Source organism: Simochromis diagramma, unplaced genomic scaffold (assembly GCF_900408965.1).
Source record: "Simochromis diagramma unplaced genomic scaffold, fSimDia1.1 OVJJ01000302.1, whole genome shotgun sequence".
In the NCBI taxonomy this organism is placed as follows: Eukaryota; Metazoa; Chordata; class Actinopteri; order Cichliformes; family Cichlidae; genus Simochromis; species Simochromis diagramma.
In genome coordinates, this window is record NW_024386792.1 from 10,226,108 (window position 1) to 10,242,233 (window position 16,126).

The 16,126-nt window shown below is 41.0% G+C and overlaps 2 protein-coding genes across 4 annotated transcripts in view; one reads left to right on the forward strand and one right to left on the reverse strand.

Moving 5' to 3' along the window:
* The window catches only part of grhprb (glyoxylate reductase/hydroxypyruvate reductase b), an 18,213-nt gene extending 2,173 nt beyond the window's left edge, over positions 1-16,040 (forward strand). The window contains exons 2-10 of the mRNA XM_040024367.1: positions 13,218-13,440; positions 13,864-13,997; positions 14,079-14,151; positions 14,313-14,429; positions 14,541-14,629; positions 14,730-14,834; positions 15,130-15,265; positions 15,649-15,779; positions 15,869-16,040. Of these exons, the coding sequence (XP_039880301.1) occupies positions 13,268-13,440; positions 13,864-13,997; positions 14,079-14,151; positions 14,313-14,429; positions 14,541-14,629; positions 14,730-14,834; positions 15,130-15,265; positions 15,649-15,779; positions 15,869-15,990 (1,080 nt within the window). The 5' untranslated portion in view covers positions 13,218-13,267 and the 3' untranslated portion in view covers positions 15,991-16,040. The remainder of the gene's footprint in view (positions 1-13,217; positions 13,441-13,863; positions 13,998-14,078; positions 14,152-14,312; positions 14,430-14,540; positions 14,630-14,729; positions 14,835-15,129; positions 15,266-15,648; positions 15,780-15,868) is intronic.
* uba6 (ubiquitin like modifier activating enzyme 6) lies at positions 38-12,081 on the reverse strand. Of its 3 annotated transcripts, none has more exons than XM_040024352.1 (32): positions 12,037-12,081; positions 10,505-10,596; positions 10,273-10,367; positions 10,157-10,185; positions 9,945-10,039; positions 9,123-9,234; positions 8,517-8,597; positions 8,292-8,414; positions 7,994-8,117; positions 7,663-7,766; positions 7,480-7,542; positions 7,015-7,091; positions 6,827-6,893; positions 6,552-6,695; positions 6,289-6,435; positions 6,129-6,209; positions 5,963-6,040; positions 5,692-5,873; positions 5,393-5,498; positions 5,208-5,297; positions 5,011-5,091; positions 4,783-4,911; positions 4,627-4,678; positions 4,446-4,509; positions 4,298-4,367; positions 4,140-4,211; positions 3,885-4,008; positions 3,551-3,744; positions 3,254-3,381; positions 2,521-2,608; positions 2,304-2,398; positions 38-1,984 (listed from the first exon to the last, which is right to left on the reverse strand). In XM_040024352.1, exons 1-32 carry the CDS (start codon positions 12,064-12,066, stop codon positions 1,843-1,845), a joined length of 3,159 nt encoding a protein of 1,052 aa, XP_039880286.1. In that variant the 5' UTR covers positions 12,067-12,081; the 3' UTR covers positions 38-1,842. The 3 variants fall into 3 exon arrangements, with proteins under 3 accessions (XP_039880286.1, XP_039880288.1, XP_039880289.1); XM_040024354.1 differs by lacking the exon at positions 12,037-12,081 and adding an exon at positions 11,064-11,151; XM_040024355.1 differs by lacking the exon at positions 12,037-12,081 and adding an exon at positions 10,813-10,933.
* Positions 16,041-16,126: the final 86 nt, after the last annotated feature.

Here is a 16,126-nt window from a genome sequence, read left to right on the forward strand (position 1 = left end):
TGTTGTAAAGTTTGACTTCGAAGAACGAGTCAGCAGCTTCAATTTTGAAGACATCCTGAAATCTCACATTTTATTGGACCACTGGTTGAGCTCGTCTGTCACAAGAACATACATCAGTATCTGTAATTAACACTGCTTTGTTTTAAAATGATGAATTCACTGCACAAGAAGTGTTGTCAATATGGGTAGACCTCTGCTGTAGAAAGGAAATTTCACCACCTCTGGTTTTGAGCAGAGAAACAAAGGAACACTGAGGAAGCATCTCGTTGTGGTGTTCAGCCAGAAGGTCCAAGACAGATGATAAGATGCGACTTAATCTTCAAGACAAAGTTCAATTTAACTGATTCCATTCAAAACTACACTGACGTTACTGCCACTGTAGGCACTACAGACTGATCGAAAGCCTTCTTTTTAACCTGGAACTTAATGAAAAGGAGAATTATAAACCTGGAGAAAGACTTTCTGGATGACTACTATTCATTATTGATTATTTAACCAGTGCACCATTACTCAGAGCTCCTCAATACAGGCTCAGTCTGACCCAAAAAAACAAAACAAAAAAAACAACAAAAAAAAAACAAAAAAACATAACGAGTAAATAAATACATGTCACAGACATTCATGAACAAATACAACAAATCATGAACAGCAAAGATTTTCTTTTAAAACAAATGTGTTATAACACAGGAGTGTGATCCCAGATGTTTAATATCTGTCAAAATAAGGCTTTTCTATGTGTGAAACAGTAAACTCACGTCAGTTTTTGTATTGTTAATGAAGAACTTGTTTGCTCAAACTAATGTCAGTGCAGTCATTACCCAAGTATTTATTAAGGTAGGTAAGACTAACAGCTACAATTAACTTTTTTTTTTTTTTTAAACCCATTTTTTGTTTTTAAGTGCACCACACACTGACGGTGTCATTTTACACCCGACTGACTGCAGAACAACTTCAGCTTAACCTTTAAGTAAAACACAGCTTGTGTGTTGCTCTCAAATGCTGGGTGATATCCATGCCCCGTGTTTGAAACATGTTTTATAATGAGGCAGTCAAAGTGATGGAGAAAAAAAAAAAAAAAAGAATCTGCAGACAAGAGGATAATCACTATCTTTGGTGGTTTTGCCATTGTCCACTTAACTTGTCGCACCTTAAAATTATACAACAAATCTTGATTTTTTAAATTTTATTTCTATAGAGGGAGACAGAAAATAATTGGCAAATTTGTGGTTGGCAATATTCTCAAAGAACTCAGAGGACGAAGATGTTGCGAGGCCTACCAACTACTTTTTATTGTGCCAAAAGTTTAACTCACAAAAAGAAGAAGTTGAACACAACAACTAAATGGGTCTGTGTGTTGGGAGTTTAAAGATTCCTGTAAACACAGATTTTAGTCAGACTCGCTGCCACAAACAGAAAAAAAAAAGGTTAATAATCAATTAAGGCATCGACACAACCAGAGCTGTGCATTTCACCAGAGTAAAAAAACAAAGAAAAAAAAAAAAAAAAAAGAACAAAGTATATGTACACAGGTATAATTATAAGTGCTACTCCTTGTGTTCCACTGGCTAGATGTTAGGCAACAGGGGAAAACAAAAAAAAAAACAAAACAAAACAAAAAAACAAAACAAAACAAAACAAAAAACAGAACTGGGACCACGACTGGCTTTTCTTGCTCCATGAAGTACAAGAGGGGTTTGTGCTAAGGCAAGGAGTTTTGACTTTGTCAGGTAACATCCTGAGGGAAAACTCTTGGCCCATGCCTAAGCAATTGGGGTGTAACAATTTACATAAAAGAAGGGAAATAAGGACACAAGAGGCTTGAGGATGACATTGAGGGAGGTGTCAGGGAGTCTCGCCATCGGGGCTGAAGTAGTACCTGACCGGAGGACCAGGGAGGTCCTCATCTCCATCTGCCTCTGGAGCAAATGACACAGTAAGGTCTACGTAGCGGCGGTCCACTGATGGCTTGATTAGTTTATGCATCCTGTGAAAAAAATCAGAGGCAAAGATAGACGAATAAATGCACTGTGAACATTTCAGCAAATTGAAAAAACAAAACAAAAAAACAACTTTGTAATGAGCACATGTACAGGCACACACCTGGAAGTTTAGACCAGGAAAACACTATGTAGGCAGTGTGAGGGAAGTGTGAATGTCTCTGCTTTAATCTCTTGTTTAAGAGTATCCACCCTCCCGATTCTGATGTGCCCTTAAGCAACACATTCATTGCCTACTCCCTTCAAAAACACTATTATTATAAAAAGAAAGACAAAATAAGGAAAAGTTTGGAGGAAAACACATACGTCAATTTGAGCCTCTTGGAGTGTCCAGGCATCACAGGCACATAGAGCATCTTTACACCGTGGACGACCATAGTGGGTTCAATTCCATACTTTTCCTGTAAATAACAAAACAGCTCATTAACAAAGAAAATATTCTCTGCAACAACAAGAATCTGAGAAAGAATACAATAATCTAACAGCTGCAAATCACTGGATAATGGGAGTAAATGCTTCATACCCTGACAGCATTCATGAAGTCAGAGAGAGTGAAGTCCTCGTGGCCAAAGACAGTCCAGCAGTCCCAGATGGTGTAGTAGATGTTGTTCCTGGAAGAGATGCAATGGAGCTGTTACTACATGACATTATAATAATAACATGGTAAATGTAATTTCCCCATGGATGCTGTGATAGTGCAACAGTAAGTGGTCACTAAGAGTGCGGGACTTGAAAGTTTCAGTACACAGAATCCAAAAACAGCAACATCTTCTTACAGAACAGTCCATTGGAAGTCGGAGCTTCATAGCATCAGTTAAAAATCTGAGATCCCCTTATTTCACAAGAGGTCACTGCTGTGGATGGATCTGCATATTTGGCACAGACATTTACTCCGGATGCAACTCTCCGAACCCTTCTTCCAGGCATTAGCACCGCACTGTCTTATGACTCCGTGAGGCTGGATTTGCGTTTCCCACTGGGATCTTTCGCGTGTGAGGCGAACATGTTAACAACTAAACCATGGAGCCACAACTGAGCTCATCATTGACTCAGGAGACACAAATGCCTCAGGAGGAGTTTCGGGAAGCGCATCCAGCATATTAAAAAACTTTTTTAAAAAAGTGACATGAAACGTGTAGAGCAATGCACTGTGGCGACCTCTTGTGCTGCATCACAATGTCTGGATGAAATCGTAATTTGTAGAAAGTCCCATTATTCTGTGGAGGTGTGATAAAGCGTGAATATGATGAGTGTACCTGATGAGTGTCTGTTTGACTGCAGCAGGCTCGGTAAGAACGACTACAGGAATGGCCAAGTTAAAGAAGCAGTTTTTGTGTGATTCAAACCCGAAGCCTCCAACCACCTTGATCAACTCCAGCGCCACCTGAGTGCATCACATTAATACACAAGGTTACCATACCATTAAATCAACATTTTAAAAACATATTTGTACACCTTATTCTTCAATCAAAACATAACCTAATGGATGATGAGCATTATCTGCTGGATGCAATCCTTAAAAACCACATGAGTATCTCAAGGTCTGTGCTCACCAAACCAGCCACTGCAGCTGTTGCCGTGGCAATGGCGGGGATTATCTTCCCAGCAATGCGTTTGGTCTTAAGTCTGTCAGCTGGCTCAATGGAGTACATGATGGCTCTGAGAGAGGATGCTGATGCGACAAAGTCCATGTGACCGTTGCTGTCATCATCCTTTTCAAACTGAAGTGGACTCATCCGTAACCGTTCTGCACAATTTACAGGACACACTCCAATCGTTAATCACAAATGTAACACTCCAGCTTTCACGTTTTCAATTTGTCAGTCAGCTTGTGTCTCCTTCAGACGTAAAAAAAAAAGAAAAAGGATATGTTGAGTATTTGCATACCTGGTGTGACCCTGTCAGTAGCAATAGCCTGCTCCAAATGAGTGATGGCGTCCCTTTCCTCTTCACTGCTTAGAGGCATCTTTATCTGATCAGGCTTCCTTGCAGTCTCATCTGTTTCTATGCACTGGTAGGGACAGAGTCACATCAAAAAGATTAGGGTGGTTTGTTTTCTGGTTTTGTTTTGTTTTTTGTTTTTATTTGGGGGGGGGGGGGCTTGTTTGAAAGAGTAAAGTTCAGATCAACAGAACAGCTTACTTTTTCTGAGGGCCTGTACTCTGGAATCTTGACATCGGCAAGAATCCTGGTAATAGCCTCTTCAGAAAGATCCTGAAAAACACAATCGCACAGTCAGTAAGTCATTACGTATGTGTGTTGTGTATGTGTGCGATTAGATTTAAATGCTTGCCACCCACCCTTTCTGAATAAGGGATGTTATAAATCCCTGCGAAGAGCCGGGCAGTGCTCACAATGAAAGCAAAGTGCCTGATGGGAACAGAGGAGAGTTTAAAAGCCAATATCTGAGTATATTTAGCTTATCGGTTAGCAGAAGGGCATACTTACAAAGAGTCTTTCAAGTCAAATTCAAGAGGTGTTGGTGGTCTTTTTGGAGACTGCCAAAACAAACCTGAGGAATTGGGAGATTTTTCACTAAATACTTTTACGTGCCATTTATAAATTAGCTATACCTGTTAATTTGCTTGATAGCTTGATTCTGGTTTCCATCTGATTATTTAACACTTACTTCCATCTTTTAACCTTGTGTCCAGGGGGAAAGAGTGCAGCAGCTGTAGGGCCTACATGAAAACAGCAGTAAAGTGAAAAAACCGAAAAGAAAAAAAACCCAAAACATAATCGTAAACCACACAGCCCCTTCGATAGGAATGTGTATTTTCATTACCTTTCTCTTGAAATATTTCTCAAATTTCAGACGAGCAACAGCGACGCATTGTTCCCACTGAGTGGGCTGTCTGCTCAGCAGCTTTATGACCTGGAATGACCCTTCCAGACTTTCCCCTGCCTGCATCCTCTACACAGACAAACACACACAATCAAAGTTGTTTTTATTGATTAAACAGCTGCACTGCTGGGGTGATTTTCATCAGTGAAAACTGCACTTGTGCCTTACCTGCAGCACCACCTCAGCCGAGGAATGGGTCTGCCAGAACGAGTTGTACATGGAGGGCTTGTGGACAAAGGCACTCTCAAACTAGAAAGCCAAAAATTTAAAAAAATAAAATGAAAATTAGGAAGTACACTCAGACTTTCAAAACAATAATTTGCAGTGTGGAAAAAGAATACTGTTGGGTCTTTCAGCTGCCTGACCTTATCTCTGGCCCACTGGATGGTGTGCTCTATAACAGAAGGGAAAGACTTGAGAGTGCAGAATGGGATCTCCTCTTCTGGGGGGTCCCTCTGGGAGGCAGAAGAAAAGCGATTTTAGGTTTGTGACGGGACTGCACATGTCCAGCACAGAAAACCAATAACTTGAGCCTCTTCCACAGACTCACATGGCTATTGTAAGACTCTGTCAAGTTTGGCACAATGATTTCGGTGTGCCCTTTAGTTCCCATGGTGCCAGAGTCTAGGAGAGGCCTCTGATTGGATACACAGCGGCTGAAAATACATAAGTTACAAAAAAGAAAAACTCTTTTTAAATGACAACAAATATTAAACTGCAACTTCTAGATTCATGTCATGACAATGGTAATCATGAGGTCAGGGGTCACAATAATCATACATGGATTCTGCTTCACTTTGGTTCATTGAATGAAGTGAAGCTGTTCATCGTTACAATGTCTTCACCAACCTGTCCACATATCTCCGTGCCTCTACGTTGTCCAGCGCAGTGACCACTATGTTTAATGAAGAGTAGAATGAGTCATTGTAGATGTTCTCAGTAGCCGGACACACTTTGTTGAGGTGAGCTTCCACCTGTAGGTCTGGGTTTATATCACGAGTAGCCTCTGCTGCTGTGGTACTTTTGGGTTTCTAAAGCAGAGAGGAAACAGATGGCTTAAATGCAGCAATGCGCTGACCAAGCCCGAGCCTGACCGGTGCAGAAATGCACGTCTATTCACCTGTATATGATGTGGCCTGAAGAGAAACTGCCTGTTGAGGTTAGACTTTTCTATGAGGTCTGGGTCTGTGATGCACACCTGAGAAGTTAAATATGCAAATGAAATTCCAATAAACTTTTCACAGTGAGGTAAAACTTAGGTAAATGCATAAAGAATAAATACCCACCTCCCCTGAGCTCTTGGCCAATCCAATTCCAAGCAGGGCAAAGTTTTTCAGCATCTCACAGCCTATTGCTCCACAGCCAACCTATAAAATAATTTATTTTGGGGTAAACTAGCATGATTCAATAAAAACCTTAAACACATTGAGAACTTCTAAATCTTACCATAAAGACCCTTAGCTTGTGTAGTTGTAAACACAGTGAGTCACCAATGCAAGCTCGTAATCCATCATATCGATCACCCCTAGGGGAAAACTCCTCAGCAGAAAGAGGCTGAAGTGGCTTGACTACCTCAATAGCGTCAAGATAAAACTAAAAATGTGATAAAACAAAAGAAAACAAAACTGGATAATACAACATTTTCTTTCAGGGTTGGAAAACTGCTTACAGTGAGCTATAAAATCACAGTTTCAAATTTAGTGACCTACCCATTGCTGCAGGGGTGCAAACTTCCCTGTGATGGCCTTAAGAACTTCCTGACTGGCTAAACCTCCAACAGCTGCTGCTAATGGAGGGAGAGTACCCCTTGCTGTCCTTGAAAGGCAGCGTACTAGCTCAGTATTCACAGAAGCCTGGGAGGAAGGAGTCACAGAGGAGAGGAAAAGACAGTATAATGTTATCACACCAGTGTGCATGCAGTCATCTGTCAGACAATGAGTGGCTGCCTTTGCAGTGATGAAATGTGGAAAACAGTAAAGCTCACTTTGCTCTTGAGAGCTGCATTCACTTCCTCAGTCAGCTTTAGTAAAACCTCAGCATCCTGTAAACACCTGATGACATCAAAGAAAAGGCGCTCTTCAGTGCTTAGCAATCATATCGCACAGAGAAAGCAGAGCAGAACATTAGACTGGAGGGTAAAAAGTACTGATCTGATATGGAAATTTTACTTACCCAGTGTTAGGAAGTCTACTGTGCTGCTCCTGGAAGGTGTCCAGTGCCAACATGCCAGCATGGATTTGAAGTGGGGCCTGAGAAGCAGATTTAAAACAGGACTGTGAAGAAATCGGCTTCTTAAACTCAAAGAAAAACAGGCATTTGTGAACTTGGCTAAGAAACACTGGGTCTACGTTAGTTTAACCTGTTTTGTAAACCTAGTTAAACATCAATGTGAAAGAAAGGGTATCTCTGCTCTGTACATGTTTCTATTGTTTAAACATGAAGGCAGTATGTTTAAGCATGTAGGATACTGTCAGGAGAACCAACTGTGTAGCAAGAGAGCCATGGGAAAGTTTTGATCAGTTTCTAACTCACACTGTTCTTAGCCATGTGAGTCACGAAGCTGCAATAAAACGATGTTTAAATGTCACACTATTCCCCTCTCTGTAGGATATAAGTTTCTACCTAGTTTCCTCTTACCTCTGGTTTACTGAAGTCGGGAGTCAGGACCCGAGGTTCACACAGCTGTCGCTCTAATGTTTCCTGAAATAAATATTGTGAGTTATTGTTAGCATACACACAAGTGATGGTCATTTAAACATATCTGCATGTTTTTAAATCATAACTGGACGACACTGTTAATATGAAAACTAGTCTACTTACAAATCTGTACATTTTAGGGGTTTTCACCATGACAAAGAAACCTCCATGTGTGTATGGTTGTAGCTGAGATGTGTCTCCTATTGCAAAGCTGTGAGAAGAAAGGACTATAACCACACACCCACACACACACACACACCCACACACACAATATTAATTTATATGAACATACATATAGAAAACAAGTCACCAAACATGACATTGCCAGATACATTTTTGCATTTGCGTCCAGCAAAAGAAATAAAAACACCAGTTTGAGTTTGTACAAATAATAACAATAATCTTGGAGACGCCGCTGTTATGCATTACAGTAATAAAATTGTAACCATAGTACCTGAAACCTGCCGAGATGTGCCGTTAAGCTCCACCATGCCGCCGACCTCTCTGAAAACAACACTCTGCCCTGTCTGTAGGCCGTGGGGTTGGTTGTCCATGCAGGTTACCACCCCAGGATTATCCTAAAACAGTTTGCAGAAAAGTTCACCCAAAGTTCGCTCATTTACTGACTAAGCAGAAGATTAACAGGCAAACTTTACTGCAAATTGTAGGCGTTGAATTTTTTGAAGAAAAGCTGAAACAATTTATTTATTTGTAATTTTTTATTTTTTGTGGGGTGTGGTCGGGGGGAATACCTGAGTGATACTTTGAATGAAAACCTCCTTGGGCTCCTCTCCGGTGGGATCGAACACCTCAAACTCTTCTCCAAAATCACAAAACACTCGTGCACAGATACCGTACATGTCACAGCTGATGAACTGAAGCAATACACACGCAACAGGTTTGGTTAATATTTACCCATCTGTGAGCTCTCACAGTGCAACTGTAAAGCATAAGCACAACAAGGAGAGCAGACTTACTCTGATAGGGGGTTGTTGTGAGTGGCAGAACTCATTTACTCTCTTCTGTAGGCTCAATCTGGCCTCAGTCAAAATCACACACTAGAGGAGGAAGCAGAGCAGACACCAAACATTACCTGGAGTCCATAGCAGACTATGCGGCAGAGAAGAAAAGCAGTTACGTACAAGCATTTTATTTTAAATTGAATGCCAGTTGGTGGCCAAATGCATGATCGATATAAAAAACGAGATCAACCCTTCACGACTTGCTGTGCCGTTATGAAATGCCGACCTTTAGGTTCAACATTCCTTCAGACCAGGGGAGAAACATAACTAGAACATCTGTACAGAGGCAGCTAGTTAAGTGAATCACACAGCTGGAGTAGCTTCATGAGTTTTATTGACATTCAGAAATGTTTCTCTATGATGAAATCTTTCTATTGGAAACTCTTGTTAAGCCACATTGGTCTTCAGGGAAGGGGCGGGTGTCTTCATACTTCCCTACACCTCATATTTTTAATCACTAGGGGGTTTCTGAGGGCGTGGGAGCAACCTATTAAAAAAAAATGTCTGTCCTACTAACCATGGGTTAGCTTACAACCCGGAGTCTGAAAGGTAATGACTTACCTGGTACCTTCTGAGAAAACTGAGATCAGTGTTGTCGTCAAGAGCAGAGGAAGACATGTCAACGTGGACATAAGGGTTCAACTCTGCAACGTGAGGGCACACTGCCTCCACTCTGTGGGAGAAACACAAGGGAGTGGGTAAACATGAGAAAGTATCTGAGTAAGGATGCACCAGTCTTAACGTTTATACCACATATCACTCTGATACCTACTCAGAGCTGTATCAGGTACACACTGGTCAATCACAATTATATTCAGTTAAACTGAACTAAAATGTTATTCTTTATTTGGTACATTAGCACAACATGAAACTAACAAGAAAGGATTGTCACTTTGGTGGCTTTCACTGTTTGTGACCTAATTGTGATTTAACAGAAACCAAACAGTGGTCAGCTGAGCTGATGACAACAGCAGACAATGGTGCTGTCCCCGTCAGTGTCACTATTTCTGTATCGTTGTGTAAACTTTACAACTGCACAACTTGATTAGTGCAGTCCGTAATTATCTTGTGCAAGCAAGGAGGGTATGGTTAAACAGACATACACAGTAACAAAGGGGAGCAGCAATAGCTTAAATGTATCAATTCAATTTAAGCACAGACCAAGATGAAAGGAAACAAGTTCAAATTAATTAGGTTTTGATTTTGTTATTTTGTCATTTTAATAATGACTGTTTCACATAAAAAGAGAATGGTTTGCAATGTATTTATTCAGCAATATTATCAGCCCGCTCCTTTAAGGCATCTTCATGAGGAATGAATAGGCTACACTGGTGCATGCCTATTTAAGAGCGTAAGGAGAGTCCTGCCCGTGGGGTTCATTACCTCCTCCTCTGGCTCAAAACATCCTCTTTGCGGATAAAGAAGTTGGAGCCAAGATCCCAGGTCTCACACTGTTTTGTGTCATGAAGCGTGACTGCCTGTACACACAGAGGACAAACAGGACAATAGGTTCGAACAATTATGACTACAAGACCTTTGGACTTGCAAGATGCTGAGAATGACACATTGCTGTAATATTAAGAGAGCGCGCCTACCTTTACACCAGCCAGGACAATATTTTTTGCTGCGAAACCAAACCCAAAAGATTTAGAGTCATGTTAGAGTTCCTTGCATGGCTCATACAAACACCAAACCATTAAATATTGCCTACCTATCTCTACTCCCAGTCCTCCCATTCCACTGAGAAAGACTGAGGACTGGGCCATCTGGTGCATGGCACTGTCTCCAAGCACATATCGCTGGCGGCTAAAGAGTGAGAGAGAGATGAAGAGTCACTGTGAAGGAATGTGCTAGAAGGACGAATGGAAACACCACGAACAATAACTGCGCTGGTTGTAATATAAACCATTAAAAAGGCAAATTATAAGGATGGTGAGGCTTGCCTGTAAAGAGAGTCGTCAATCTCCATCGAGTCTGTAGCCATGGTGGGAGGGGAAGGGGGGGAGAGCAAGTGCCTCAAAGATAGAGATGCTTCCTGTTAAAAATTTAAATAGAGTAATTAACCTTGTCTGATTGAGCGATATAGATTTAAAACCAACGCCCTGCTGTTAATGAGCCGCACAGCTAACTAACTGTTGATGCCAGTTAGCTGTCAGCAACGTGGTTGACCCCACCGAGCTGAGCTGACCTGAACTGAATTAACCAAGCGGCTTAAAAAAAAGCCCGACATTAAAGGGGTTAATACACGTGCCTTAGTAAAGCTAGATGACTTATGAAGTTGCTGAAGCTCAACGCTAGCGGCTACAGCTAGCTAATGCTGCTGCCCGGTGCCGGTTGCGGAGACACTTCTCATAAACTCATTAAAAGTGGTGACACAAACACGAGGCTACAAATAACTCCAGGGAGTAGACAAATGTTTAAGGAATAGTTGTTTCTATCAAGCAATATGTAAACACTGTTATAAATGTACTTAAAATTAGTCAGAATATCACACGCAGGTACCTGTCAGTAAGCCCAGCGAGCTGCAGCGAATGAATGGCTGTGACTGGTTAAAAAACTTGGAGTGTTTCCGGGTTAACGCACTCACGTGGCCAACGTCAACCAATCATTTCACGGAAACTTCTAGGACTATATTTATGAATAAACGTTACTTATTTTGTGTTGTTGATAAAATAACACACATTTATGATGATTTACTAGATTTCGGGTGACATTTTTCTAAAGAATAAAATTTCACCATTTTGTTTTCAAAGGTGTAATCTTGAGTTACCACCCATTTCTTTTTGCTTGCTTTTTAAAAAACCTAACACTAATCTATGACTCATTCAATAGCTAAAAAGGCACCAAATTCAAGGATCTAAACGTAACAGACAACTTAGAAAAATACCAATTTTAAATGGAATCTTTAGACACTTTGTTACAAGCAGAACCCCCCCCCCCCCCCCCCCTTCTCCCCCACAAAAACACAGGATTTATTTGCTGAAAACTTGGCATATCTGAACATGTTGTGCAGTGTGTCTTTAATAATATTGAAGAAACTGAGAAGTGGGAAAAAAACAAAATAAGTAAATTAAATTAACAAATTTTTTAAAAATAAAACAAGTAAAGCATCTAACAAATATCTGACACAGGTCCTGAGAGATGCTTCTGACTCTTGATTTAATAAATCTACTGTTCACTGTTTCAGTGGCTGTTAAGAAGCCAGTCTTAAGGAGGGGAAGCAGGGAGAAAAGCTCATCAGTATGTGCAGAAGAGGTCGGAAGAGAGGTAGAACAGTTAGTGTCTACGTCAGTGTTTACAAATTATAAGTGATGGTCTGTAAAACACAGTGGAGACTCTGTCATGGTTTCAATCTGCATTTCAGACAGTTGTGTTGGGGATTTTGTCAAAACAAATTGAATTATCAACACACATTTTGAACAACTACCAACAGAAAAGCTCATGATTGGCAATGGCTAATGCAGTAAAAGCATACCTGGTTAGAAAAACACACACTAGCAGTCATGGACTGGCCTCCTCAGAGTCCGGACCACAACATTACCGAAGCAGTGTGGGATCATGTTGACAGAGAAGGGAAGAAAAGGAAGTCAACATTCAAAGAAGAGCTTTAAATGTCCTACAAGAAGCCTGGAGAACTATTCCTGAAGACTACACAATTAAAGAAATAAAGGTTAAGAGTGTCCAGGCTGTGTTAAAGAATAAATAACACACTGTTCTACCAATAATACTAAGTACTGACTTCCGAGCTCATTAGAATTGCACAAACTCTATTTTTCCCCCTTATATACTGTATTTCTATGTGTGTTTGCACATGTTTCAATAAGTTGCTGAGTCTATTTCGCATTTTCCTACAAAAATATAAAGTGATTAAGAGTGTCTTAAGACTTTTCACCGTATAGATGTATATTGTATATGTGAATATGGTGACAACAATGCATTCTATTCATAAAAGAAAAAAATAGCACAAAAGTAATACCTGTAACACAATAATGATTTTAAGGTCCATCCAACTGAAAGCAGGACAGAAACAGCAGAAACATGTCAGAAAATATTGCCTTATCTTAAATCAACCTTGTCGATGATGAGTCTGCTTTATCGCTTTGGATTTGAGGTGTGACAATACCTCCTCCAGCCATTACGGGTTAGGGGTATTTTATTTTTCAGTTTGAGAAAAAATAAGCAATCAACCAAGCAACAACTTTTCTATTTTCATGACGACGCAGGCAGGCTCGTGTTGGAAAAAGCCAGATATAAAAACTGGTCGCAACCAGTGAAAGCAGAAGATAAAAAACAATGTTCAGGTCCCCCCCCCCTCATTTAAAGAAACAAAGTTCACCAGCTAAGTGAAACATTTACACCACAACTCGATGGAAAACACAATTCTGGTACTGTCTTTGTCACAGCGGGTAGTTATGCTTGTGTCTCTTTGTTTTTAATATAAAGAGCCTCTAGTTCCATAATCAGAGACAAAATTGGACCGATTTTTGCTTCTTTTTTGGGGGGGGATAGGGATACGGGTAAGTATCTCTAACCTTCAGACTTTTCCCCTTTCAAACCTTCAGACTCCCACCCTTTTATCATATTGGTTAGTTCACAAAGGAGCCTCCCCCTTGACCTGCAGCCAGAATCACACACAAATCCCACAACAGTCTCCAGAGTCTACTCATCCTAAACTGTGGACACTCTGCCCACGCACTTACGCTGCAATGTGGTGCAGTCGCATGGCACTCCGTCGGCTCCAGAAGATCGCCGTTACTCCTTTGAACATTACCGGGGGTCTAACAAGCAACATCCAGAGGGAGATGTCAACCCTGCCACGCGTCTACGTCACACGACAGATCCCACCTGAGGGCCTGAAGATCCTCCGCAAATCCGGACAGTGAGTATTTTTTTTAGTATCCTGTTATGTCACTTAAAATAACAAATTTTTGCGTTTTTATGTAACTACGCGATGTGTGCCGCAGGAGATTTGACAGTGATCACTTTAAGCAGTTTGAATGTCTGGTCTGAGGTTCATCATTTACTTTGAACAAACATGACTGCTAATGTTTGCCTTAAGGTCTCGTCAAATAAAGCACATAGTCTAAAGGGTATTCCCTGAGAAAGAGAACTGCACAAATGTTTCACTGCACCTTAAAATCCCAGGATTTCTATGAAAAGCACTTTGACATTATGTATCTCTAAGAAGAACCATTATCTGTATATAAATGTGAAACCTGTGCTCATGTATTTGGGATTTTTTTGTTTTTTTCAAAACTGGATTTGATTTAAATCTTCAGTCATGTGATTTCTGTTTCCCTAGGGTGCAGTTTGAGCTGTGGGACTCAGATGACATACCGGTGCCCAGGAAGGAGCTCCTTCAGAAGGTCAAGGGTGTAGATGGTCTGCTTTGCACGCTGACAGAAAAAATTGATGCGGAACTGTTGGATGCTGCAGGTCTGCCCTTTGCCTTTGACAAATAACCTAAATGCAACAAACAGCCTTGCATGTCTTTATATGTGTGATGTATTCCTGCAGGTCCAAACCTGAAGGTCCTCAGTACAATGTCAGTGGGATTCGATCATCTGTCTTTGGATGAGCTGAAGAAACGGTGAGTTCCCTCTTTCTGTTTTATTTTATTGTAACACATGTGAATGCCGTTCATGGCTCTACTGAGAGTGATCTTCCCTTTAAGAAAAAAGGTTCTTAACATGCAAACAGGCAGTGAAATATTCATGTAACGTTGTATGCAATGTTTATGTTCCCCTACAGAGGAATCCGTATAGGTTATACCCCTGAAGTCCTGACAGATGCTGTTGCTGAGTTGACAGTAGCTCTGCTGCTTGCGACCTCCAGGAGGCTCATAGAGGCCACACATGAGGCCAAGACGTACTGTCATATACAAAATAAGATCACACATATGTGGAAAACTTACTAAAACATACATGCACAAATGCAAACTGTGCAAAATAAATTCTCTCTTTCTCTCACTGATGCCAGTGGCGGCTGGGGCACGTGGAGAACGCTGTGGCTGTGTGGTTATGAGCTGGCCAACAGCACTGTCGGTATTCTCGGACTAGGCAGGATCGGTAAGCAGCACGTCACTAAGACAACCTTTACATCAACGTATCGTCAAACTGCCATTTCTGTCAGTTATGAGCTTTTTACAGTGTGTGATTGTACTCAAAGGTGTGGCCATTGCTGAGCGTCTGGCACCTTTCAAAGTAAAGAAGTTTATCTACACAGATGTGGCCCCCAGGCCTGAGTTGGCGAGTGCCATCAATGCAGAATATGGTAAGGAAGACCCAGCAAGGACGTTACTCTATGATATGTGGACAAAAGATCCCCTGTCAACAGGGCAGATGAGAGGCAGGTTTAAGGGGCTAGTCAAAAGATAAGGCTACTTAAAACCTTTTGACTTTTTATAAGTCTTTCTTGAAGTCCTAAGAACCATCCACAAACCTAATATGATAAAAGTGATATTAGTGCATCTAGTTTAGTTTTCATCTGATTCCTACCAGCTAAAAAGGTTTGTTTTATTTTAGTTTTCAGTTTATTTTTAATAACCTTGCACTGTATCTTGTTCTAGTCTCTTTTGATGAGCTGGCAAAGCAGTCAGATTTCCTGGCTGTGTGCTGTGCTCTAACACCAGAGACAAAGGAGATCTGCAATAAGAACCTCTTCTCCAAGATGAAAAAGACTTCCATCTTCATCAACACGAGCAGGTATCCCTACCTGATACATGCATGACCAAAGACCCCAAGAGTGGTCTGTGAGTGTTGTGCTCATTAATTACTGATTAACCTGATGTTTAACAGGTTATTTTCCTTCACTGATCACCATTTAATACACAAAATGCAAGGTAGCGGTTTTAAGAAATGACCATTGTGTTTCCTCAAATCCAAATATTCATATTTGAGATATTAGAATTGCTCGCAGTTTCACAAAATGACCTCCACAGTTGACTAGTTCACTCACAGGAAATTAGAATGACTAATCATTTAACTTCTCGGTGACTTGCATCTGGAGAAATGGATATGTACTGTAGGCAATCAGCAGAGAGGATTCTGCCCTTTGAGTCTATAACTGTGACTTTGCTGTTGTGCAGAGGCGGGGTGGTGAACCAGGAAGACTTGTATGAAGCTCTGTCCACAGGGCAGATCGCAGGAGCTGGATTAGATGTCACTGTTCCTGAGCCGCTGCCAACCAACCACCCACTGTTTACGCTCAAAAACTGTGGTGGGCATTCTGCTACTTTGAACAGGTTTTTAAATCACACTTGGTCCTCTCTGCCTATCATTAGGTTTTAATATTTTCTCTTCCTGCAGTGATTCTACCCCATATTGCGAGTGCCTCCTATACTACCCGTGATGCTATGTCTTCCCTGGCGGCAAACAACCTCCTCCTGGGCCTGCGAGGGCAGCCGATGATCAAAGAGCTCAAGCTTTAAGAAGAAACAGCTTCCACTCTGAAAAAATGATCAAATAGTGGATGATTAGTTCTACTTACTGTTCAAAATATATTTTGCTGACTGAAGTAAATCCTTGCAGTGTTGCAACTGTCTCCTTTTTCTTTGGTCTTCAGTT